This window comes from Pygocentrus nattereri, chromosome 27 (genome assembly GCF_015220715.1).
Source record: "Pygocentrus nattereri isolate fPygNat1 chromosome 27, fPygNat1.pri, whole genome shotgun sequence".
Classification (NCBI taxonomy): domain Eukaryota; kingdom Metazoa; phylum Chordata; class Actinopteri; order Characiformes; family Serrasalmidae; genus Pygocentrus; species Pygocentrus nattereri.
In genome coordinates, this window is record NC_051237.1 from 2,438,236 (window position 1) to 2,465,072 (window position 26,837).

General features: G+C 41.4%; 1 protein-coding gene and 1 pseudogene across 2 annotated transcripts in view; one reads left to right on the plus strand and one right to left on the minus strand.

The window, feature by feature from the left end:
- Positions 1-1,206: 1,206 nt before the first annotated feature.
- Positions 1,207-2,999, minus strand: LOC108424398 (annotated as a pseudogene).
- A 2,530-nt stretch (positions 3,000-5,529) lies between these two features.
- The window catches only part of phf14 (PHD finger protein 14), a 106,460-nt gene continuing 85,152 nt past the window's right edge, over positions 5,530-26,837 (plus strand). For both annotated transcript variants that reach the window (XM_017693106.2, XM_017693111.2), the window contains exons 1-4: positions 5,530-5,596; positions 6,638-6,754; positions 10,104-10,780; positions 12,678-12,819. In XM_017693106.2, the coding sequence (XP_017548595.1) occupies position 5,596; positions 6,638-6,754; positions 10,104-10,780; positions 12,678-12,819 (937 nt within the window). In that variant the 5' untranslated portion in view covers positions 5,530-5,595. The remainder of the gene's footprint in view (positions 5,597-6,637; positions 6,755-10,103; positions 10,781-12,677; positions 12,820-26,837) is intronic.

Consider the following 26,837-nt stretch of genomic DNA (forward strand, 5'->3'; position numbering starts at 1 on the left):
TCCACATGCATATTTCCTGGCATGTTCAACCTTTAGTTTACACTTTCAGTTCTCAACAAATATTGCTGCCTTCGAATAAGGTGATAATTATTGGGAATTTTTCCAGTATATCTTTATAAAATAACCTGTTCAAAATGCCACGGTATGTAAATGAGGGCAAGGTCACTACCTAAAACTTGGTTTAGTACTGTCTTTAAACTCTGTAACTCAGCTAAGCCTGAAGGGAAAATAGACCTTTTCTAAAAAAAAAACTGAACAACAATCAATAGTTAATATTTATAGTCTGCACAGCAGAACTGGAATGAGCTTTTCACTCCATCACACTTTGGCAGTTGTAGGCAAGAGAGAGGGCAAATGTGGAAAAAGTGAGAGATAAGACAATCTACATGACCCTGTTGACTCTGAATCTTCTGTAGTCTGGAGCTTTTGAGCTGCACACAAGGGAGGCCAGTAGTCATGGTGTTATACTCTGAATGTCAACACTGAGAATGAGCACATAAATAAAAGCAAGAATCAAACCAAACAGAAACGCAGGGTGCACTGAAGCAAGCCTCGGGCCATCTAGACTACAGCATGAGTCATTTTATAAGGTGTTAGTTGGGAATTTATAGAGTATCAAAACAACAATCGAACCCACTATAGTATTTTTTATATGTGTATCACATTTAATGTAACTAATCAGGCAAAAGTCTTGCCTAATAAACTTTATACTACTAAATTTAGTAAAACTATATCTTAAACTTTCTGTCATTTATTTATTATTCATTTGTATTTAAATCAGTAGTCCTACCCTGGTCTGTCCTGGAAAGCTCTCTGACTGGCTGGATAAGATGTATTAGTGTTAAGTAAGGGGCTGAGGCAGCTTATTGAATGCAGGTTTGGAACTAAACTATGGCACTAAGGCACAAATTGGAACTAAGACAGCTCTCCAGAGCCAGGATTGGAGACCACTCATTTAAATTGTGCAATGTGGCATTGTTCGTAATAACCTTAAATGCAACGTTATAGTCCTATACTTTGTGTACCTTTATGAACCAACCTTGTTAGAGTTGCTGTGTAAATACATCTGCTGATGCATATGGACACATCATCAGTGATGTTCCTGGAATCATAGGGTGTTTTGGGTCTTTCAACATCATACACCCTGATCCAGGTGACCCAGCTGGGGTTGATCAGACCCTAGCTTGTGTCCAGATGGCTAGCTAGCTACCACGACTCCACGACACCCAATGGTTCTCCTCTCTTGAGCCACAGCCATCTTGAGGCCCTCTCTGCTGCTTTGGTGGTATTGCAGATGGCTCTCCTCTTTCGCTCTCCCACGATGCCTAAAATGCTCAAGGCTCTGGCCAAGGAACGGGCTGCGAAACCTCTGCATCCAACCTCCACTGGGAGGCACCTCGCTCTTATTCCAGCCTGCTGACAGTCACTGACCAATCCCACGTACTTGGAGAGCTTCCTCTCAAACGCTTCTTCCAAGCGATCTTCCCATGGGACTGTCAGCTCCAGCAGCACGGCTTGCATGGTCGACTCAGACACGAGGACAATGTCTGGTCAGAGGGTGGTGACTGCAATGTGGCTGGGGAACTTCAACTGCCATTCGAGGTCCACCAACAGCTGCCAGTCTCTAGCAGTGGTCAGGATGCCTGCCGGTGATCTTTTGACCGGGGCTGCCTGCTCCCCAGCTCTGACGAAGGTTTTTTTGGAGGGACGAAACTGCTTTGCCCACACGAGTCCAGTGCTGATGGCTTCAGCGATGATCTTAAGGACTTGGTCATGCCTCCACCGGTATTGTCCTTCTCCAAGTGAGGATATGCTCTTGGGTACCTCTCTTGGAACACAATGAACATGCTGGTGTTTCTGCTATGCCCCATGTGTACAGGTTAGATGGGCTTGGAAGCACATCATACACTGCCTGGATGAGGAACGTAATGCGGTGAGGCTTGGCTTTCCAGATCTCAGTCCAGGTCACTTTCCTCTCAACCACGTTCTCCCATCTTGTCCAGGCCCCCTGATGTCTCATTCCCACTGCCTTGCAGGATCTTGCCTCCTCCACAGCTGTTCTCACCTCCTCCTTTGGCCACCTTCAGAGTCCCTGTACTGCCCCACTTCTCTAGCTGTTGTAACCTTGAATTCCTCGTCCAAGGATTTGAAGGACAGCTGCAGTTTGTTGTTGTGCCCATAGAGTGCGATGCTGCTCAGGCTCTTTGGTAACCCAAGCCATCTCCGGAGGTGTTTGCTGACTTTCCTCTCTAAGGTCTCAACTGTAGAGATTGGGACGGCGTAGACAAGGAGGGGCCACAGGAACCTGGGAAGGAGACATTTACATTTACATTTATGATATTTGGCTGAAGCTCTGATCCAGAGCGACTTACAGTTTGATAATTTTAAACAGGTAGGCCAAGGCGGTGTTAGGAGTCTTGCCCAAGGACTCTTATTGGTGTAATGAAGGGTGCTTACCCAGGTTGGGGATTGAACCCCAGTCTACAGTGTAGAAGGCAGAGGTGTTACCCACTACACTAACCAACCACAGGACTTGTCCATGGATTTCAGCCATCCATCCAACTCAGTGCAGGTTGACTGGATAGATGTGATGGTATTTCAGAGAGCTGTCAAAAACCTTGCCCAAACTCTTGACTGGCTTCTCTGTGATCACTGGAATGACTGTGCCTACGATATAAAACCGGAACTTGTCCTCCACCTTTGCTTTCCTCAGCACCATGGATCTTGATTTGGCAGGTTCGAAACGCATCCAGGCCCACTTCATCAGCTTCTTGAGTCCCTTCAGAATCCACCGGTAGCCTGGGACTGATTCTGTCGTGACTGTCAAGTCATCCATGAAGACTGTAGTTCAGAATTATTTCGGGGCCCTCTGGCTCAGCGGACTTGGTGAGCATATTCATGGCCAGGGAGAACAGTGCCACAGAGATAGTGCACCCTGTGATGATGCCGATCTCGACCTTGTGCCAACTAGATGTAGTAGCTCCAGAAGAGACCCTCATCCTGAAATGAAGCTGGGTAGTGAATTAAAAGGCTGTTCTCTATACTTGCGGACAAGCTAGCAGCGTTCTGTTAGCTACACACAAAAAGAAGGTCCAGGGGTTCTTCAGTAAAGAACATCTATGTAGAACGCTCCTACATGAGTACTCAAAGAACACTTTGCATAATCAGGGTTCATAATAAAAAGGATTCTTTGTATCTTGAAAGGGTTCTACAGATTGAGGGAGAACGTTATGAATGAGCCATTTCTTTACTAAAGAAGCCTTGAAGAACCATCTTTTTAAAGAGTGCAGTAAATACCAGGGCTTGACCAGTAAACTCTGCAAAACAAGTCAATTAAAATCCACCAGACACAACGTCCAGTCATAAAACATAAATAAGTAAAATCCTGTGGTGACATGAACCACATGAATTTAATAACATGGAGAAAAAAGCAGCCTAATCTACTGTCTGCATACCAAGATTTAGAAAAATAAAGGTACTGTCTAGTTTGTTTAATTAACCTACATCTCATTGTCACTTATCGCTAGTGCTATATTACGTGACTCCTTTGTAAAAACGACAATTTTTCATGCAGCCAATCTGAGTCACCTCATTGATCCCTTTCTCTGCCACTGTACCCTTTAACTGCCGCTGTAAGGTTTACAGGTATGACTGTGTGTGTGTGATGGTAGGAATGCATGTTTCATTTTATTTTATATTTTGTATTTTTTATATTTATTGTATCTTATTCTCTACATGTGAATGTCTGTCTGATACTGTGCAGTGTGAGCTCCTGTAACCAAAACCAAATTCCTTGTATGCGTAGCATACCTGGCCAATAAGCTTGATTCTGAATCTGAGGTTTAGAATTAAGTGGGGTCACTTGGATGTAGGGCAACGTCAAGCTACATGATGGAAACGAGAAAGTGATTATAGTGTGTTTGCAATGATCTTGCGATAACTTTTTTGTCCTCCGTTGATAAATTCTGCTCCCACCTCTAGTGGATAGGACCTCCTAACGCAGGCAGATGAAGCCCCTGGCTGCCTCTCTCCTAGATGCTCAGGATTATGACAGCTTAGATGACCATGATTTCGAAATGGGAGATGCCGAAGGCTCAGGTAAGCAATAATAGAACTTTAAGTTACCATTAGAGACAGTTTCCTGTAGAACACCTATAGATGCCATTAGGAAACCATTAAATGCATCTGAAATCTGTTGCAAAACACCTGTTAAACTCAATTTTTGCACAATGATATTAATCTATCAGAAAAACACAAAATAACTGACTACTGGACACCACCAGGAACCAACATAAACTTTTTTTTTTTCAGAACTGCACACTCTAGGAAGAACATTAGCTCGAAGTACACTGGTTAGTGTAGCTAAATGCAGCAGTACACAAGCACATTTAAAATCACTACAGTCAGAATGTACTTAGAAAGCCACTGTTTTCCTTTCACCTAACTGCACAACACTGTCATGGTGAGCGAGCTGGACAGACTGTTTCCCATTAGGTCGCTATGGAGCCCCGTAGGGGTCCCTAACCGAGAAAAAAATTTGTGATATATCTGTCCACACAGTTTACTAATCCGTTAAACTATGCAAAGCACACGCTACCTCCCATAGCTATGGTACAGGCCACATTTAAGATTAAGGGACCCTTATTGGTCCCACAATGGGGAAATGTCACCTCTGCATTTAACCCATCCGTGCAGTGAAACACCTCATACACACTAGTGAACACACACACACACACACACACACACACACACACACACACACACACACACACACACACACTAGGGGGCAGTGCCCAATTTATGAGAAACCGAGAATGTTGTGACATTTCTGAAAGAGCGGACAGCACAACTATGTCGACCTTTCATAATGAAAAGATAAATATAAGTAAGTAACGTTAATGTGACATAAAGTGGACATTACTAGAAAGTAGGTAGGCTACTGTGCTGTAGCTTTCACATGCACCGTTTTCAATGGCATTAACATTTCATTAAATTACAGTTTAACCTTACTGCTTAATTGGAGTGTGTTGTATAAATGTTTTATGTGAATGTACTTGTTTACGAGGCAAAATAATCTTGTTTTTGTATTATCCCACCACGTGGCCAGCGACGACTGAATGGAGTTTCAGCATGAAGAGCACACTGCATAAGAATAACATTAAACCCTGACTATGCAAGAATTGCTGGACATGTATGGCCCAGTGGACGGTACAGGTTACAAACTGAGAGCAGGGATCACTGGACTGCGGGGGCAAATTCTCCTCCTCACACTTTTTTCTCTTTAGTGATCCCAACCAGGCTCCGTAGCTCGCTAATCAAGCTATAAAACTAGAGTAAAAAAAGGAGTATGACTAACGTTTTACGCCCTAAACGATATCGACCACAAGGCCTCAGATTGGAACGCGGCCGAAGCTGCCTCGGCTGCTGGTTGCTGTGGTGCTCTAAGGCTGAAAGGCTGCGGAGGGGGTTGCTATGGTTTCCAAATCCCACCCCTGCGCTCTACGTAAGCACACAGTGAGTGCGTAATACACAGAATCCGAAGAGCTGCCCATTGTACTGCCGCTCAGTGTAGATATCAAAGAACGAAATCTATAAAGTAGGTGATGTGCTTCGTCATATGATAAGTTATGCATAAAAAATGACTCGTATATGCTTCATTAAGGAAATATGCAGAGAATTCGCTCTGTAGACGAGTAACTAGCTGTGACTCCGTGTGTTTTTTCCAGGTTTGCTTGATGCTATTGCTAGCTAGCCAGATAGCTTTGGCTAGCCCTCCAGCATTGGCTGGGTTGTACTGTAATGTTTGTATAGCTAATAAGCTAACTCTGCACTCTCGTCTCGAAATATCGAGTTAACCTTGGCACAATAGTCAATCCTGTGTCCATATTAGGCTGCACGTTGCTTTAGCTTCTGCTGTTTAGCCAGTCTTGTTTGCGCAAACAGTTTGGATAACCGTCCCAAATACGGGCAATCCTTTAAAACGAGGCGGCTGCTAGAGGTGGGCGATATGACAATTTCATATCACGATACTTCAGGAAGATTTTCATTAACGATACACGATACGTCACGATGTGTATTTGCTCTGACATCTGATAAGTTAGAACAGACAAAGCATTTTACTAACAGAAATCATCAATTATCACATTTCTGTTCAGCATTTTACACTGTGTTGCACTAAATCCGATTAAACAGGGCTAGATGTGCTTTCTATGTAATCATAGAATGTAGAATCAGCTTAGAAAAGCATATGGTTATGTATAATGGTAATGAAAAGTAGTGTAATATAGTGTCATATTGCCCACCTATAGTGGCTACTGGTTTTTAGCTCTCAAAATAGGCTGCATCCCGAATGGTTTCCTATTGGACGTGTTAGTAATGTGCACTGTTTTGTGTTTAGAAGGCGTTCCTTGAAGACCTGTGTGGTGCAGAGAGTTAAGAGCTCTCTGAGATTGAAGCTGTATGCCACTCTGTTACTAAACTAGAAGTTTAGATATTTAGCTAGCGTATTTGGACTACATATTAGGTGGTCTGCCTACTTTAAACTGCAGTGGTGGAAATGAGAAAGTGGTTATAATGTGTTTGCAGTGATCTTGCGAAAACTTTATCCTCTGTTGATAAATTCTTCTCCCTCTTCCAGTGGATCGGACCTCCAAGCGCAGGCAGGTGAAGCCCCTGGCTGCCTCGCTTCTAGATGCTCTGGATTATGACAGCTCAGACGACAGTGATTTTGAAGTGGGAGATGCAGAAGGCTCAGGTAATCTATACCACTATGGACTGTCCTTTTAAGTGCGAATGGGAGATCCATCCATCCATCCATCCATTCATCATCTTCCACTTCTCCGGGGTTCAGGCCGCAGGGGCAGCATTAAATGGGAGATCCTGTCTTGCATTAAAGTGGGGTTAATAAATATTAAGCTCTTGCACACAGCAACGCAACATTTACATTGCTCCATGTCTGCCTTTACTTGGAGCTATTTCTTTTGTGTTATAACACATACAGACATCTTCTTATCCTTCTGGGTCGCGGGGGGAGCTGGAGCCTATCCCAGCAGTCATTGGGTGGAAGGCAGGATATAACCCTGGACAGGGAAAGATTAAATTCACGATTCAAATTAAGATTGTTGGTATTTGCCAACACACAAGGTTTTAGTATCAGTATCGGTTCTGGTATCATGCCATCTCTAGTGGTGCTCAAAGCCCATGACTAGAAATAATTTGAGAATAAGCACAAGATGTTCTGAGTAAACAGCAGTAAAATTGGTATGAAAGAGCCTATCTCTTGACTAGAGCTGCACGATAAATTGTATTTTTATTGTTTGCGTCAGAGAGACGTCATTATACTGCCAGTACAACCCATTAGAAGCCTATAGAGTGCTTTTCTGAATCCCTGCTCTCCCACATGGGGGACGAGTAACTTAACTATTTGGCCAATTACAAAGCACACACTCGCAACAGACGTATTCAGTAACTAAAATATTTCTTTGTTCTTGTATGCCTGTGTCATTTTTTTGTAGACTTTTTTTAGAAAAAGCTCTTGAGGTAATGCTGTCTGTTTCTACTTTCAGTGCACAAAAAGTTCTGATGTAAATGGCTGTTAGTATTTTATTATTATTATAATTTATTTATTATTTTTTTTTACATGCTTTGAACAGTAATGAGTGGTACTTTTGCATTTTGCTGTTTGCTTAAATGAGGATAGTTAGATTTCTTTGTTTATACAGCCCAAAAAAGGTCTGTACTTTCATCAGATCACACATAATAATCATGATATCGAACAGCTTTTTCGAGCATCACATTTAAATTCACTATCATACAACATTCCCCTAGACTTCAGCACAGCTGCAGGCAGAGAGTTCAGTCATAATGCTACGTCTCAGTATTACAACCATTCATTTTTCTCTGCTGCTCTCAGACTTTTTGAAAATCAGTTCACAAGTATTGATGACACTAAAATCAACAGTGCGGTTCTAGGTGCAATGTGTTCCTCTTGTTGAGTAGTTAATGAGTTCTGAGAATCAGGTGCAAGACACAAAGCAAAAAACATGCATAATTTAGGGTCCACAGGACTAGGATGTCTTGTGTTAATCCAGTCTTTAACCTGTGGATCTTGGGGCTGTGCAGAGTTAACTTGGAGGTAGCTATTGAAGCTAGTGTTCAGAAGGCGCCTGTTTTTGGGCTCAGGTGAATGCAAGTTATTTTTGTCATGGAAATTGACGCTAACATGGAAATTAAGTCTTCACTGTGTGTGACAGTGTCTGCCCTTGTCTATAAACCAGTAGTCCTCCAGCACATCTCTTGCACAAGTTCATTTACATTGGCTGTTGCTCCATTTTTCAGTGATGGATGAGAGGTGGACACTGAGTTACCTCATCAGGACTGTGTCAGTGTAGGTGCTGAAAGGCTGTCAGCTGATAATGAGATTCTAACACGCTCTGATCCCTGTGACTCTGAGAGTTGTGTTATTTACACTTCCTCGGATGGTTTGGAATAACAAACATGTAATGCCATGAGAAAATCTTTGTCACAAAGGAAATGGACAGTGGAGTTTTTTGATAACTTTCGACAAGAACATTTTATACAACTTTTAATCTGTGATTACAGGGCTAATGTGGGCAGCACAGTCGGTAGCGCTGTTGCCTCTCAGCAAGAAGGGCCTAGGTTCAATTCCCGGCCATGCGACCAAGGTCCTTTCTGTGTGGAATTTGCATGTTCCTCTCATGTCTGCGTTGGTTTCCTCTGTGTGCTCCGGTTTCCTTCCACAGTCCAAAGACATGTGTGAATGTATATGTCTGTCCAGGGTGTTTCCTGCCTTTCGCCCAGTGGCAACTGGGATAGGCTCCAGCTCCCCCCCGTGACCCAGAAGGATAAGCGGCATAGAATGTGTGTGTGTGTGTGTGTGTGTGTGTGTGTGTACATGGTTGATGTAGAAGAATATCAAGTCCTGCAAAAAAACGCTGAGTTATATGAGGGCGTTATAAGTGAGCAGACAATCTCACTGAAATATAAATGAAGCTTGTAATGCTCAACATGTGCCTGTTTACCATGTAAGCCCCGACCTTCATGAAAAAGAGCCAGTCAGCTTGCTGGTTATGCTGTGAGCATCCCGCCCTTCAAGAAACAGCCAGTCAGGGACAGCCCTCCCTCGTTGTGGAGATCTACGCAAGCGCAGTAGCCAGAACAACACGCTAAACACCTTACATTACAAACTATTTGAGGTTTTTGTCAGATTTTATCAGTGATTTCAAATATGCCTGTGAAATGGTAATTTGGCATTTAGTTTTGAGTTTTTAGGTCTCTTTCCATTCAGCGAGCCTGGTCTCGTGTTGCTTGGAATAACTGCCCAGCAAAAAAATAACCAGTTTTCCACTACGTTATCCTGCATGTTGTTCATATTTATATCCAAGTCCATGGCATGCTGTTAGTGCAGTGCTAAGCCTGCCTTACTTGTCACCTACATAAGCCTTGTAGCTCTAGTGCAAAAGTAAATAAACATCTTCATACCCTAAATATGTGTTGGCTAGCCAGCTACATTTACATAGGAATTCTGGCCTAAAACAATAAATAAATGTTATGTCATGTTATGTCGCATAACCTTGCATCCTACAGCCTCACTGTTTTAACAAAATTCACAATTTTATTTACTTTTTGTGTCCATCCGTATTCTATCACTACAATACCCAGCATGCATTATTCAAATAAGTCATGTGACCATAGGGAATCTCCAAAAATAAACCTGATTGCTAGTTTAGCCAGTGATGTAAAGGCTAATAAATACATTCGTGACATTTGGCTTCCTAGCAGCACCATTAGGTATCTGGCTTCCTTCTGCTTTTGCCAGCAAGTGGAGAAAAAAAAACCATTTCAAGCAGACCCCTGAAAGAGCTTGTAGTTCTTTAAAAGTTCAACCACCTTCAAGAGACATCAGGGAGTTTTCCTTGTAGTTAAACTGGAAAATCTCACTCTAGACATTGTTGTGGCACTGCTGTAGGAGGCATATTTACACTAGATGTAGCTATGATTAAAGATGGTTAAAATTTTCGTTTTGGCTGGAGTGTAACTTTAAGTAAAACTTGCTAACCTTTCTGTTCCACAATGTGTGTCAGGGTCGGAAGGCACAGGTAATGGCAGTGATGAGGAGGGCTCTAAAGACAGCTCTGCAGGCACAGACAGCGACTCGGATGCCGCCGGCTCTGCAGACGAGGAGGGTGTTGATGAGGAGGAGGCCAAAGACCTGAATGAAGACGCTCAGGAAGAAGAGAAGGCCAAGGAGCAGCCCTCCTCAGAGGAGACCAGCAGCAAAGAAACAGGAGGAACTTCTAGAAGCCGCAAGAAAAGTGAAAAAACTACAGACACAGAGCCCAACGGCAGCGGCACGACCGAAGAAAGCCCTGCAGAACCCAAGAAGTGGAACCTTCGGCGGAACCGGCCTATGCTGGACTTCACCACTATGGAGCAGCTGAACGAGATGGATGATTATGACAGCGAGGATGACAATGACTGGAGGCCGTCGGCAGGGAAGAAGAAAAACAAGGCTGCTGGGAAGGATAAAGGAGGAGGGAGCGAGGGAGAGGAAGATGAGGGGAGTGATGAAGATGACAATGATGATGACGATGATGACGATGACGACGATGATGAAAATGATGACGACAATGAGAACAGCAGTAGTGACGGCGAAGAGGTGGTGAAGAAGTCGAAGAAAAAGGCGGCTAAAAACACAGGAGCGTTTGATGAGGAGGAGACCAACGACAGCCACAGCACATCCCATGGAAAGGGAAATGAGGTGAGATGCCCTCCAAGATTGAATCACCACTGAATGATCACTGTACAGGAGTTCAGGATGACAGGGCTGCTACTTTGTTACTTACAAGTTAACATAAGTGATGCATTGTTTGCTTTAAAAAAATGCTGCAAAACGCCCAATTTGGACAGATTACACTGGACTGTAGGAAGTAATGCTATAGGGGCAGTAATGCTTCAGTTCAGTTATTTTATTGAGGAAGAAATTTCATGTTGCACAGATGGAACTTTGCATAACGGTGGTGCTTTGGCAGGTTAAGACTAATCCCCACCGAATTTCTGTATTACTTCAATTGATATTTGAAAAATTCTCTGTAATTCAGTTCCAAATTCAGTGCCTAAATTGTCAGTGTTATCATCAGGGGATCAGTGAGCCAATAAGCAAGACTGGTGACTGGCTGTCTAAGGGCATTTTTCCCATGCACAAAGTGAGTCTTTGCCGCCAGAAAGCTTGAATTGGCTCTCAGTCCAGTACCACAGGCTCTATATTTATGTTTTTTGGTACCTGCTTAAATTGGTACCAGCCGGACCTAGTGCATACTCAAAGGGGCTGTCCACACTGTTCATTGTTTACTAGTTAAGCAAATGGCCATTTAAAACAATCACTGCAAAGCATGCTGTTGCAAGAACCAATTGTGATTGTATGAGTAGAGCTGTCATGGTTGTTTATGGTTCATAATTGAAAGAATGAAAGAATTTCTGACAGTGTTTAAGATTGAGCCGTCTGGAATCATTTGGAAGTTCTTTTCCGCTAACACATGCAATTGAAGATCGTGGAAAAGTTAACCAATTCTTAAAGTTAATGTTTCAGGTGAGGGCAAAGTCATTCAAGCACCTTTACATGAATAAGGGCACCAAATGTAAGCTAGAATGATATGTTGCTGTTTCTGTCGCTATTATAACATCACTTTATAAAGACTTCGCCAAGGTGGTGTATGCTAGTATTGTAGGTAATGGTAGCAGTCCCTTTTAATGTTGTCACCATTATCATTGCTGTTGTCTCCAAGGTGGAAAATGAGCTAGAACCAGAACCCCAAATTCACCAAGCTGGTGTTTGGGTCAGTTCTTAATATTGAATGTGCAATGGAAAAAATGCATTACTAAATCACACTCTGTAAACGTAGTGTTGACATTAGTGCTCTTTAGATTCTGTCTCCTCTGATGACTTTGCAGTCCATTACAGACAGTAAATGTACTCACTTCTAACACATTTCTGATAAAAGCCACACTTTGATTTTGTAATTTAATAGAAGGTGAGGTTTTTAAGTGAGAGATTTGTATTGTTTATGCATCAGTATTGAAAAGGTTCACATGATACCCAGCCATATTTGCAGCCCTGTAGTACAGTAACCTTCAGTGGTCTGTCAGACTTCACATGTGATTTAATTACACACCAGCTCAGGCTGCTGTTTTGTGCATATGTCCACTTACTGCTATCGGCTGAAGTGGCAGTTCATTGCAATAAATTGTTGGAAAGTTACACTTGTGTCGGAAACAAAGCCGATCCCAGATTTAAAGGTCACGGATATAATTTTCAGTGTGTCCAAGTGAATGCACACGGGAGGTCTGAGCAGATCAGTCAGATAATGCAGTCACTGGCTTTTATACCATCAGATTGAACTTTTCAAAAGACTATTAGGTCTTTTTGATAATCAACTTATCTGGAAACTTGGAGTCGGCGTATAAGATGGACTAATCTGCTAGTCTCTGAGGTGAGAGATTGCCAGTGGCTTTGCTGGCTTTTGGTGAATGTGTCCTTTTACCCTGATCTGGGATCAGTCTGCCATTTCAGCACTAATGTTTAAGACTCATATTTGAGAGTAGACCTCTGGTCCTAGTTCAGTGTAAAAGAAACTGTTTTTCCTGGACACTGTCCACAGGACTCTCTGCTGGAGCGAGCTCAGCCATGGAGCGCTCAGAGGATGGAGCACATCCTGATCTGCTGCGTTTGTCTGGGAGACAACAGCGAGGACGCTGACGAGATCATCCAGTGTGACAACTGTGGTGTGACCGTGCATGAAGGTAAATCCACATATTATGCTGGTAGCCATGGTTCAGATATTTATTTGAAAAACAGTTTTGCAAATGTAATTTAGAGTAAGGGTGAGCAGTATGATTAGATTGTACTGTTATTGTGATACATTATGTCACATTATGCTCTTCAGAGCAGATTTTCAACACTTTAAACTCTAAACAATGCTTGATTCATTACAAAGAGAGCATAATTAGTCCTTTTCAACAACATTTTCTGTACGGTATGTGAAAGAACATTGTAGTCACAATATTTGATAGAATTTTAAAACACAAATGTTGTGTACTGTGAAAATTTGAAGTGAAAACATATTGATTTTGCCATATCTCCCACCCCTAAGTCGGAACTGAGATCTGCTGAATACTTTCAGAACTGTAGGTCTGTTACTAGCAAATTGTTGCTATTATAACAAAATTTGTGCTCCAAATTACTTGGAAAATAATCTTGTCCCAGTAACTTACTTTCAGAGATTTTTCTTTCCTTCTCCTGTAAAGTTATTATTTTGCTGTCTGGACAACATCTTGTATCTCCATGTCATTTGTCTTTTATTTATTTATTTATATGTTTATTTATTTTACTTATTTAAAAGTGATGTGTTCCCTTTTCATTATCTGAAAATCTCAGGGTAACTTGACCAACAGAAATGGTCCAAAATCACTTGGAATAAAATACATTCACACACACACACACACACACTTATTTTTCCCCAAAGTTATTGTAGGTGGAGATACAAGGTTTTTTTCTGACAGTGTTCTGTAGTCTTCTTATCTTATTGTCAGTAGACAGATTAACCCATTGACTTCTTTCTTGGCTTTCTGTGTCCTCGGATGCACTGCATTCTTCTCAGAATTTGTTCCCTATCACAAAGGTTCTGTATATTTGAAGGCATTTGAAAATCAATCGGTCTTCATTGCAACAAAACTGTAAAACACACATAAATAATATTGCACTTATGCCCATGTGCAAACTTTGTCCTGACCTGATTTGATCCAGTGTAGTCAGCACCCCTCTGTTCTTTAGAGCTGAAGAATTCTCTGGAGTCCAGGGGGGGGGTGTAGAGGTGGAGGAGGGAGAAAGAGGGAGGAATCAACAGTGAATGGAGAGTATGCTTCATCATCCTGCATTATTAGCTCATTGTGTCTGTGACTTGTTGGAAACAAAATCAATTACTCTTTAAATCGTCTTTTAGCCTCCGCCTTCTCTTTCAGACAGGCCTAGTTAACGCTAGCCATGCCCTGCTGGATCAATGTGACACCACTAATTTCCAATTACTCATTTGTCATTTATTTATTTATTTATTTATTAACTAAATTACTTATTTGCTGATGCCTTGCTGATTCAAAGCACTTGACCACACAGAACTGAATTCTTAACAGTAGGTCTAAAAAGGGGCCCGTTCTGAAGCTGAGCAGCAGTAGCCTAATGTGTACCTCAGAAAAGTTTAAATGTTTTATGATTATCTGAAGTGACATGACCGAATAAATGCTGGATGTTAACAGTAAACAGTATGACAGCAGTGCATTCATGATATCACATGTGACATTTCTGAGATTTATAGATGGACAAAATACAACAAAACAGTATCACAGTGTCGCATAAAAAGAGTGAAACAAACATGATAGTGCTGACAAGTATTGGACTGTGTGTGTATATGTATACTCTCTGTATGTGTATATATATATATATATATATATATATATATATATATATATAACTGAGACACCAAGTGAAAATGCTTCTATTTGCAGTCCTTTCTAATTCAGTATGGAGTACAAATTATACTGTTGGCATAACAACTTGTGTGAAAATGTTTGAACATGGTTCCAGATTTATTTAATAATTGTTATGCCCCCCTTTTGCTTTAATGACTGTGTTCAATCAAGCTGGCATTGCAGTTTGTGCAAAAGATCAGAAGGCTTTGATGGAATGGAAGGGATAAAACAAAAAAAAAAATCTGACCTTTTTATACAGTGGCCTGTACATGAACATGGTCAGTGTCACTAATTTATGTAAATTAAAGTTATGTACATGTTGCTGTCCAGAGAAACCATGTATCTCACACACATGTAAACTAATGTAACTTATTATTTTTTCCTCTGGTATTTCCTTTCACTGAAGTACCTCAGAATTCAGTTTTATTCTGCAAAAGCATTAAAAACAGAACTAAATAAATGTATGCATTAACCTATAACATATACACAAGCCTGCAGCAGCTTTTCTGGGCCTGCCAGAATGTTGCTTAATGTTGTTTCATGACCCAAAAAAGTAATTTGTTACATATGTGTGCCCTGTGCACTCATGCTTGTGTCTGTGACCTTCAGACACGACAGAAATTTGGTAAACATTACGTCGTTTGTGCTGTCAGTAGCAGCTGAGAAGCAGCTTATTGTGAGGACAAGGCTCCGAGGTTGTGGCGTTAGCTGATACAGCTAGCCAAGGAAGGCAACTCCGCAGGCGGTGTGGGTGGACAGTGGTGTCTATGCTAGACTGTAACCCCATCAGACCACTTGTACTTGCTAATGTCTGCTGCCTCATATGTTACAAGCAAGAAATATGGGAGAAAAATGGGAGAAAAAAAAACGTTGAAACGTTTCACTGAAATGTGCCTGATATATTTCTTCACTCCACTCAGCTACACAGGCTTTTAGCAGATCAGCCCAATAGGCTAGATTCACTTTTGTTGAAGGTTTGCATGCTGTGTTGTGTGCTCATTTGTGGCCTACTGGTGCAAGGTTTTAACACAACTGTGCCTTAAAAAGTATTTCAGCTGGTAGAAGATGGACCGATACATCACTCATGGCTATTCCTGACCTGTGAATAAGTAGAGAAAGGGAATCCTGACTTTTCTTCTTGACATAGAAGAGACTTTAGCTTTCTTCTTTTTCACCTCTGAAAGCCCCAGCATGTCTCAGTGTTAGACCTCTGCGTGAGTGAATAGTAAGTGTGTGTGGTTGGGCATGTCCTTGTATTGTGGTCAGGGGTGTTTCACCTGGGGTTAGGTGTATTAAAGTGCATCACAGTTGCTGCTTCTGCTTCTGGCTGGGTGACGCAGGGAGATGGAGTAGAGTACAGTGTGATGACAGAGATGGACCACAGCCCTGGAGCACACGCGCACACACACACACACATCCCCCTTTAGTGCCAGCTCACTGAAACAAGCTATTTCATAACCTGGTAGCAGTGAATCAGGGGGTGACCTTGGAACAGCCAGGGTCTTTTGATGTGCCAAACGCAGTGTTGCAGAGTCAGCCCTTAGAGCGACATGCACTCTAATTCATACACACACTATGGAGCTGTCTGTCTCTCCATCTGTCTTCCTGTGTGTGTGTCTCTGTCTTCCTCTGCATTTCTGGCTCTCTCTGTCTTCCTCTGTGTGTCTGGCTCTCTCTGTCTTCCTCTGTGTGTGTCTAGCTCTCTCTGTCTTCCTCTGTGTGTCTAGCTCTCTCCGTCTTCCTCTGTGTGTCTAGCTCTCTCTGTCTTCCTCTGTGTGTCTGGCTCTCTCTGTATTCCTCTGTGTGTGTCTTGCTCTCTCTGTCTTCCTCTATGTGTGTCTTGCTCTCTCCGTCTTCCTCTGTGTGTGTCTAGCTCTCTCTGTATTCCTCTGTGTGTGTCTTGCTCTCTCTGTCTTCCTCTGTGTGTGTCTTGCTCTCCCTGTCTTCCTCTGTGTGTGTCTGGCTCTCTCTGTCTTCCTCTGTGTGTGTCTTGCTCTCCCTGTCTTCCTCTGTGTGTGTGTCTGGCTCTCTCTGTCTTCCTCTGTGTGTGTCTGGCTCTCTCCGTCTTCCTCTGTGTGTCTAGCTCTCTCTGTCTTCCTCTGTGTGTCTGGCTCCTCTGTCTTCCTCTGTGTGTCTGGCTCTCTCCGTCTGGCTCTCTCCGTCTTCCTCTGTGTGTGTCTTGCTCTCTCTGCCTTCCTCTGTGTGTGTCTGGCTCTCCCTGTCTTCCTCTGTGTGTGTGTCTGGCTCTCTCCGTCTTCCTATGTGTGTCTGGCCCTCTCTGTCTTCCTCTGTGTGTCTGGCTCTCTCCGTCTGGCTCTCTCCGTCTTCCTCTATGTGTGTCTTGCTCTCTCTGTCTTCCTCTGTGTGTGTCTTGCTCTCTCTCTCTTCCTCTGTGTGTGTCTTGCTCTCCCTGTCTTCCTCTGTGTGTGTCTTGCTCTCCCTGTCTTCCTCTGTGTGTGTCTTGCTCTCCCTGTCTTCCTCTGTGTGTGTCTTGCTCTCCCTGTCTTCCTCTGTGTGTGTCTTGCTCTCCCTGTCTTCCTCTATGTGTGTCTTGCTCTCTCTGTCTTCCTCTGTGTGTGTGTCTGGCTCTCTCCGTCTTCCTCTGTGTGTGTGTCTGGCTCTCTCCGTCTTCCTCTGTGTGTGTCTGGCTCTCTCTGTCTTCCTCTGTGTGTGTGTCTGGCTCTCTCCGTCTTCCTCTGTGTGTGTGTCTGGCTCTCCCTGTCTTCCACTGTGTGTGTCTGGCTCTCCCTGTCTTCCACTGTGTGTGTCTCTGTGTTTATCTGAGTCTGTCTTTCTGTCTTCCTTGCACTGTGTGTCTCTATCTCTCTGTCATCATCTGTGTCTGTCTTCCTCTGTGTGCTTGTCTTAGTCTTCCTCTGTGTGTCTGACTCTGTCTTCCTTTATGTCTGTCTTCCTCTGCATATCTGTCTCTGTCTTCCTCTGTGTCTGTCTCTGTCTTCATCTCTGTGTCTGTTTCTCTATTTGTCTGGCTCTCTCCATCTTTCTTTATATTTCTGTCTCTTTCTGTCTTGCTGTATATATCTGTCTGTCTCTGACTTCCTTGGGGTGTCTCTCTGTCTTCCTCTGTGTGTCTGTCTCTCCACCTTTTTCCTCTGTCTTTTTTTTCCTCAGGGTGTCTAACTGTCTTCCTTGGAGTGGCTATCTTTCTCTCTTCCTCTGGGTGTCTTGTCTCTTATTGAGAGTGCAAAAAAAGAGAAGAAAGTTCTAAAGAGAAGAAAAGAGTTGTTCCAGCCTCCCTTTCTTGCTTTCCTTTCATTCTTCCTTTTTGCTCTCTCTCATTTTTCTTTCTTTGTTTGTTGTTATCATAAAATTTCTCTTTGTCTTTCTGTGTATTTTCTTTTTTTTTTTTGGTCATTTCTTTCCCTCTTATTCTCTCTGTCTCAGTCTCGTTCTGTCTTGATTTTGCTGCTTCCCCTTACTTTTACTCTTTCTGTTTAATCATTCTCTTCTGCCTCTCATTCTCTATCTCTTCCTTTCTCTCTCTCTCTCTCTCTCTCTCTCTCTCTCTCTCTCTCTCTCTCTCTCTCGCTCTTGCTCTGCTCTGAGAGCTGGTTAATCTCCATGAGAAGAGGCCGCAGGGAGGCTGAGTGGCGTGCAGTGTGGGGCTTAAGGGATGGCAGTTGGAAGAAGTAGCACTCAAGGCCAGTTCTTATCTACTTCTCTCCTACTCAAGACAGTCTGTTTTTCCTCTTCTGTGGTGAAACAACTACCGTACATTGCCACTTACTCTGATCAGGAGATTGCAGGCATTTATTTATGTCTGTGATGTTTCTAGGGTTGTGATTGACTAATAGCCATATATAACTACTGAATTTTAAAATACTAAATTGATGTATCCTGATGTCAAAAATGACATTACCAATATTCATATTTTACCTTTTCTTCTTTTGCTGTTTGAAAAAGTTCACTTCTTTGTGGAGGGCATTACCAGTACCAGACTGTAAAGCAAAGAAGCCTAACTGGACAGGCAGGAGAGTGAGGAAAGAGAAGGGTAGTAAATAGGCTGTAACTGAGGAAGATGAGAAGATGCAAATACAGAGTAAGAGGTCAGGAAAACCTGTGGAGGTGAACTTTCTGTTATTATTTAAGACTGCACAAAATGGAAAAGAATACCATATTGTGATTATATTGCAAATGCAACATGCCTTACAGTATATTAAACAGATTATAACAAGGTAAAATATCAGCCTGCATAATTTTTTCCATGGGTTGATTACGTGAGTTTAATTTATTTATCAGAACGCCCACAGAAACTTGAACAGCAGACTTATGAAAGGGCTCATTTGCATGTTGCAGCCTTTTGCAATATTAGCATTGCAAAAGCCAATATTGCGATACTAATTAACAAATGATATATCATTCAGCTCTACCATCATCTCTCCTCCCCTGCTCCTTCCTTCCTTGTGGTAGTGCCTTGGTTGGGTGAGCAGGGGGGTGTCAGCCTTATTGACTTGGGGGCACAGCTGTTTAGCCCCTGAATCACCGTTTGCCAGCTACCTGCCACCCTTCAGAGCCAGCTGTGCCATCATGCCACCAGTCCCTGCCTGGAGGGGTGTGGGTGGTGGAAGTCCACACAGCTGCATCTAGTCACACACGCTCACCTGAGCCTTGTGTGCTGGTCTGGAAAGGTGACCCATTAAGTTAGTTTGGCATACATTGGCTCATTCCTGCTCTGATGCTGCTGGTACAGTAAGAGGGTCTGAGCCAGGCTTGAATGCTGCTGCTTTGCTCTCCATGTGTTTGAGTTAATCAGCCGTTTTCGCTCTGCAGCTGGTGTTGGTGAGGCTGCAGTTACTTGGCTAGAGCCAGTTACATGGCTAGAGCGGAGTCAATAAAGCTGTGGTATCAGTTAAAGAAGAATTATCCACTTAATTGAATATACAAATAAGGCATATGTGGTGTGAGTTCTGACTAATTTTGAGTGTCTGTAACCCTTCGTTCACACTGGCAGCAACTTTTGCCTCTTGTTACCAAAATCGCTGGTTGCTGTGGCTGCTTCTGAACTCGAGCAAGACCATTGGTTGCCGTGGTTTCACTGACGCCAAGCATAAGTCATATGAATTCCCCCTAGAAATAAGTCACGTTGCCAATGTTCGAGGCACCTCATATCACTGCAAAACGCCAGTTCTCATGGGAAATAAATGACTTCCAGCTACTTTGTCGTGACGCTGCCAGTGTGAATGCATTGTAAGAGTTTTTTTTGAAGGAAAAAACAGTAGAACTTGATGCAGGGCTGTTGATTACCCTCTTATGCAATGCAAAGAATGCATTTCATAACATTTTATTATTCAAAAATAGTTTGGGTACATTTTACACTACTGATCAAATAGTTTCAAAAGAAGGTTTTGCATAAGTACTGTTGCTTGATTCATAGCTACTGTTGATTTTGTAACTAAAACTGTAGAATTTTATGTAGCAACAAACAAGAAAAAGAGCTTATTGCCAAATGAGTGACATGGAAAATCAGTATAAATGCCTGATTTAAATTTCTTCAGATACTCAGATCTGCTGCAGATCTTAGTTCTGCCAATAAAATACATTGCTTACTAAAATTTCTATATATTGGATATAAAAAGACTGTAAATGGCTGCTGAGGAGGAGGAGGATTCTTCAGAAATCTCTTAGCAATAGGACCCTCCTCCTTCCTCTTCTTCCACAAGTTAAAAACTCTGTAAAGGTGATGACTTTGCATGTATGTGCTCTGAATGTAATATTGCCTGTAATCAACCTACTTTTTAAAATATAATCTTATTATTCTTTTGTTACCGTAACAGAATGCAGTTACATTTTTTTGTATTGCCGTTATTCCACCAGATAACATTACTACCCAACCGTGCTTCCCAAACAGCTGTGATGTGCGCAGTGAAATTTTACAATATTGCATAGTTTCCAGTTGCGCTCAAGTTCAGATCATCCCTGCAGCTGAATGTAAAGTCAAACCAGTTACATATATGTTCTTGAATTTCTGAATTATGTCAATAATGCATTATATTCTTAAAATTATCACTTGTGTGAATAATCAATGAGTAAGTATTTTCAAGTTATAATTTCCACAAAATCTCAATATCTTAAAAAAAAAAAAGTCAGTTTGAGCCAGAATCAAATTTTCTTTCCTCCTGTCTAACAGAAACTGGCTTTCAGAGAAAAAGCATTTGAGCCAAACAGGGAGTTGCACTGTGCTTGTCATATATTATTTAGCAAACTGTCAATGTGTTCATTTGCATGGAGGTTTTTAGTAGATAACCTGCTAAAGTGGCCACTCCCACCAGCACAAAGTGGTGATAGACTGTCTGTAAATATCGCCTCTTTTAGTAAATCTGCCCCCAAATGTTTTGGTCTCTTGTCTGTTGACTGGGGTTATGTGAGGTAACTAACAAATAAACGGTCATGTTGTGACTTTTAGGGGTGGAGTTTAAAGGGACAGATTGTGTTGCAAATCTGTTGCAAGGCAGATTTAGAAAAGAGAAAAAAAAAATAGTGAAAAATTTTTGGCGGCACTCAAATGTCAAATTTTTGCAAAATTTGCATATCCATAAGGCAAATTTGGTGCAGCAGTAGCAATGGTTTGGAACTGTTTTTAAGATAGAGAGAGAGAGAAAGAGAGAAAGAGTGGCAGAGGAGATAATAGGCAAGCATTGATCGTCTTCATCTTTAGGTGCACGCAAGTGTCTCACTGCTTGATTGTAAAGCTTTGCAGGCTCAGGAGGCTTTTGCTTATAGACAGCCTGAGAGAAAAGCCTGAGAGAGAGCAGAGCAGAAGGCCCATCAATGAGCAAAGGGCAGTGGAGGACTCCTGCCCTGTGGGCCCAAAAACACACACACACACACAATCCTTTTGATTAGCATCTAGGCACAAACTGTGATTTATGTGGTCTGGGCTACAAAGTGTAACCTGGCACACTCAAGCCAATTATGACTCTTTTGTCTCCCTCCAAATAGTTATTTGTTTGTCTTTCAGCAGTTCTAATGAAAAAAGCAGGAGTGAGGCTATTAAAATCGTACCCCAATAAAAGGCATCACATTGTCCATTAATGTCCTTGGACTCATTGGAACACCAATTAACATGCTGCTGGTATTGATTTCAGCAAGACCTTAATGAGTTCTGGACCGTAAAGTTAATTATTTCCCCAAAACGTGCACAATTAATTTAGGTTGTTTACTTGGCTGAGTGTGGATTTCATAAAAATTTTGTTCACAGTGAATGCACTGGACTTTTCAAGTTACTTTTCAATTAACTCATTCCAGCATTCTTATCCTTTAGCCAAATAATTCTTGATCTTGTTGCTTTTTTTTTTTTGCAGTCCCTAGAAGAATGTGCCTTTTTAAATTTTCTTTATAGGCTAAAGTCAAACCTTAGCTTTGAGAAGTAGCTGAAGCCAGATTTAAATATTTTTAACATAAAATAACAGTAATGTAATTCCTTAGTGTACTGATATTGTTCCAATGATGACACTGCGCTGTCAGAACTGTGATGTTCAAATGCTTTAAAACTAATCTTTAATTATGAGTACATCAGTAAAACTCAGAGCAGTGTGTGATTACAGATTCTAGCCAATCAGAAAAAAATAATGAGACTACTGCAGTACTATGCAATACTGTGCAAAAGTCAGAGACCGCCCTTCGATTTCAGGAAAAAATCAGAAACAAATTCAACAGAAAATTGCACAGAAGCCTCAGCAACTAAATTTAATATGAGTATTTATTGTGTTCACACTTTACCTTTATTACAGCTGCCATTTTCAGAGGCTTGCAGAAATATTTTTTACAGAAATCTGAAGAAATATTTTTACACGTCTCCAAAGTTCAGTCTTAGAAGTTGGTTGCAGTTTGTGCTTTACTCACAACCCAAGTGATCCCATACACATTCAATGATGTTGAAGACTGGACTCTGGGATGGTCAGTCTGTTGTTATGAGAACACCAGCAGCTTTTTTTTTTTTGTTTGATTTGGAAAGTATTCTGCTTTTTTTTTTTTTTTTTTTTTTTTTTTTATATCTAGTTCCTTTTCTCAGTAAGGGCTTCTTGACAGCTACACATCTTTTTAGACCCATAGCGTTGAGTTGCCTTCACACATTGTGGATTGTCTTATTTGTAATGCACTCACAAATACCCCTTTTAAAAATCAAGCATGTTTTACGTAAGAGATGTTATGACTGGACATGTAATAAATGAGGAGTGGTCTTTGGCTGTCGACCCATGATTCAGTCACACGATTCAGTCCATGACTGAAGTGCCCTTGAGCAAGGCACCTAACCCCCGAGTGTGCGTGTATCTGGGTGTTTCACTGCATGGATGGGTTCAATGCGGAGGTCTAATTCCATGTTGTTCAAACATGGTTGGCTGATGGTTCTAAGTTCAAATTCAAATGACTTTTTTTTTTTTTTTTTTTCTTTTCTAGGCGCCTACAAGACTGAATTTGCAAAAAAGCTTGAACTTTCATATTTTAAAGATTTTAAGATGCTAAACTGGATTGTTTTCTGAAATAATAATCTATATGTTCAAGCAAACATTACTTAAATTGCGGTGTCTTCTAAATTTTCCTCCTCAAAATCTCTTATTAGAGCTCTACGTAATGTTAATAATGATGGAGAGCAGCATTAAGCAGTGTTGGAGTGTGTTTAACACGTGCCTGTATCCATTCCACTGCGCCTGACTCACTTTACACCCTGCATTATCCTTTTACACAGCTGGATAATTACTGAATTAATTGAAGTTAAGTGTCTAGCTCAAGGTTAAAAACATGCTTCCTTTCCATTCTGTCTGAACTCCCAACCCTCATGCTGCGCATTCCCTTGACTCCTTCCTTACTGCCATAGTCAAGTGCCTTGAAAGAAGCACAGTGAACGAACCTTCAGTGTCTTAAAGGATTTTGTGGAGAATTATGCTTATATATTTTTTTTATTCGCTGGAAAACTGTAATTTCTCAGGGCATCACTATCAGTTATTTGCTTATTTCATAGGCTGTCTGTAGCCTAGTGTTCATGATATAGACATTTCGTTGGGTGAATGGGTTGACAAAGCTGAGCAAAACCTTGTGTCTATTTTTTATTTATTTATTTATTTTTTTGTAGGATGGGAATTTTGTTAGAATCAAATGTTGGTGACTTAAGAAATTGAAAGGGCTGGTATTCCTCAGTTTTTATAGGTAGACTGGTACATTTTGAAACTTTAAAAATGTTTACATAGGAGAAACAGGTTTATTTAAATGAATTTAGTTTTCCATGATATGGACTCCTTAAACACTTACTCCTGAACTGTGCTGTTCGCTTCTTTATGCATGGAAAGTCTTGGCGAATCAAACTGAAGTGTAAAATTAAAATGTGATCTGCCGTGATGGAGACTTGGATTTTATGCACGCTTTGTTTTTGTTAGGCCTATCTTTTTGCCTCTCCTCATAATGAGGAAATGATTTCTTCCACGGATTGCTGGTTATGGAAATGATTGTATTGTTTTTGCGAAAGGGAGAGCGCTGGCGTTAAGAAAGATCGCCTCTGTCTTATTATTGAGCTTTGATTCAAACAAAGGCAGATACCAATTGTGTTCACTCCTTACTTCATTTAATTTCTCTCTCTCTCTCAATCTTTCCTCTTCCCACCCCCTCCCCCATCTGTCTTGGAATGCAGCAAGTCCATCCGTTCTAATTGGCTGTGCTCATGCAGACCCTCGCCCCTGACTTCATTCTGTTGTTCATATCTGTAGTCCTGCTCTACAGGCTGACTTTGCCAACAATACTACAGCTCTCCAGTAGGCACTGTAGTCAGAAAGTTGTCAGAATAAGTAAGACAGTCTGAGTCTTGGACAGCGCTGACAGACGAGTACGACAGCTCTGTTTATTTTTTAAAAGAGATTTTATTTTTATTTCATTAAATTAAAAAATGTTTAAAGTGCAAGAATTGTGCTCGACGTCTTGGGTTAATGGGTTTAGCAGTGTTAAATTCTGAGTGAAAAAATTTTATTTTTTCTTTTCTTTTCTAAATCTGTCTTGCAACAGGCCACACCCACAATCTGTCTCTTTAAACTCCACCCCTAAAAGTCAGTGTGCTTTTAACATTGAATATTTTCAACTGCACAAGTGAGACAGCATCTTGCTCACATTGTTAGCTAAAATTCAGTCTTTGAAATTCGGAATGAATGTTTAGGGGTGCTGTTTGACAGAGCTGTGCTCGGTGCACAGAATCGGTTCTTTGAACACTTTGTTTCAAGACAGTAACTCGCAAGCAGACAGATGTCTTGGCTGGCACATTGTGTAGGCCTACCTCAAATGTCAAACGCCAGGGTACTTCAAACAACGAAGGAATGAAACAAAATCGAACATTTTTAAAATGTGCTTAAAGTACTGTATTAGGATTGAATAAATGCAGGTACCCCGAATGTTAAATCAGTCAATCACGTCAAATAGAAGTGATTAAAATGTTTTTTTCCTTATATGATTTCATCCTGGTATCAAAAGATGCTTGCCCAAATAAATGATGCCTGTTGTATTTAAAATAGAATATTTCAATCAGGGGAACTTTTTTTGATGATTTCTTGTACACAGAGATTTCATTGGATCCATCTGTTAGCATATTGGGTGTGTCCTTGTAGCCCTACCCCTCTGTGTCAACAAAAATTTGGACACCTTACCCCAAGTTGTGAAAACGCATGCGGAGGAGTTAAGGGCATGGGGTAAAACGGGATTGGGCCAAACATTAGTAAATAAAGTTCAAGAAACCTTAATGAGTTGAATTAGAAAAGTGATGGCAGATTAAATTTAGCCAGTTTATGTAACAAAGACATTTGTTTTTCTTTTGCAGTGTGTGTACATCGCAGCATTACTCTGTATAGTTGACCAGTCAGTCAGGTGTAGGTGTCAACAAACAGCATGGTAATTAGGAGTTCAGATCAGCAGGTGGTGTATACCACTCCACTCAAACTCAAACCACCTGTGTCATTTTTGGACAAAAAGACATCAGTTTGCCTAGAAACATTTTTTTTATTTAAAATATTTTATCTGCTTTACTCCAACTCTGTTTTCACAACCGTGAACAGCAGAGGCCGCAGACCTGTAGGTAACCCATAGTGGACTGTTATCACTAGTCCAGTGATGTCTTCTAAAGCTAAGGTGTGCTGTGGGTTCTACATGCATGCTGTAGCCATCTATATGCTTAATTTGAGATGTTTCAGGGAACTTTTCATCCATGTAAGCTTACATGGCTCTGAGGCTGGATGTGGTGCATGCAGTTTTTTTTTTTGCAAAAACCTTTTATTAGGAGAAAGTGAAAGTAAGCCCAATACAACATCACTTTTATATACAGAATACCTTCACAACTTGCCCCATTTTTCCACCACACATCAACCAGGTTTTATAATAGAACACACACAAAAACAAAAATGTACCCCAACACCCCCCCCCCCCCCTCCCATCCCAGCTCACCACACCCAACACGCACACTGCGAATAGCGATAGTATTGAATGTATGGAATTGTATGGAAGCACACATTTAACCAGGTAATACTTTTAGGTTGGAAAAATATGATATAAAGGGCTGCCATTTCTGGAAAAATGTATCTGTACTGGTGCATGCAGTGTTGACAAACACCCATGATTCATTAACTTTTCGCTCCATCTTCACAAAGGGGTAGATTTCGAAATTTCCAGCTAAGCCTGTGTTTTGAGTAACAGCCCCAAGTGACCGTTAAAACTAATTTACTGGCAGTTGGGGAAAAAATAATTGAAAGACAGCCGTATTCCTCCTTCTGAAGTGTATCTGAACTTTTAAACACTAGTAATATGGTGTCCTACCTTAATGCCACATATTGTACCAGCATTAATGAGATTGTTGTAGAATTGCAGCTGAACTGGTTAAACACGCTCTGTTGTGCCAGAAGCTGCCTCTATTGTTCGCTGTGCATTTTTGGACATCTTCAGACCACAGCATCAGGTTTCAGACTGAAAAATGACTTCAGTCTCATTAAAAACAGACGAGACGAGAGCAGGCAAAGGGCCAGGCTAAGTGACCACAAACTCTTCAGACAGTAAAGTTTGTGTGACATTTGCAATTCTGTCTGTTCTTCCTAGATTAATTACAGTTTTGGGGACAAATTAAAGATGACAGTAGTGCAACTGCAACCTTTCCTGAACACGCATGGTATCACTGTGTTTTCTTGTGCAGCCACATCAGTGTAAAAGAGCCTCAGAAAGATACAGGATTAAACGGCAAAGTAAACTTCCCAAACCTGGTTTAATTGTTTATCACTGTTATTTTCTCCGCAATTACCCAGATAAGAGAATTCTGG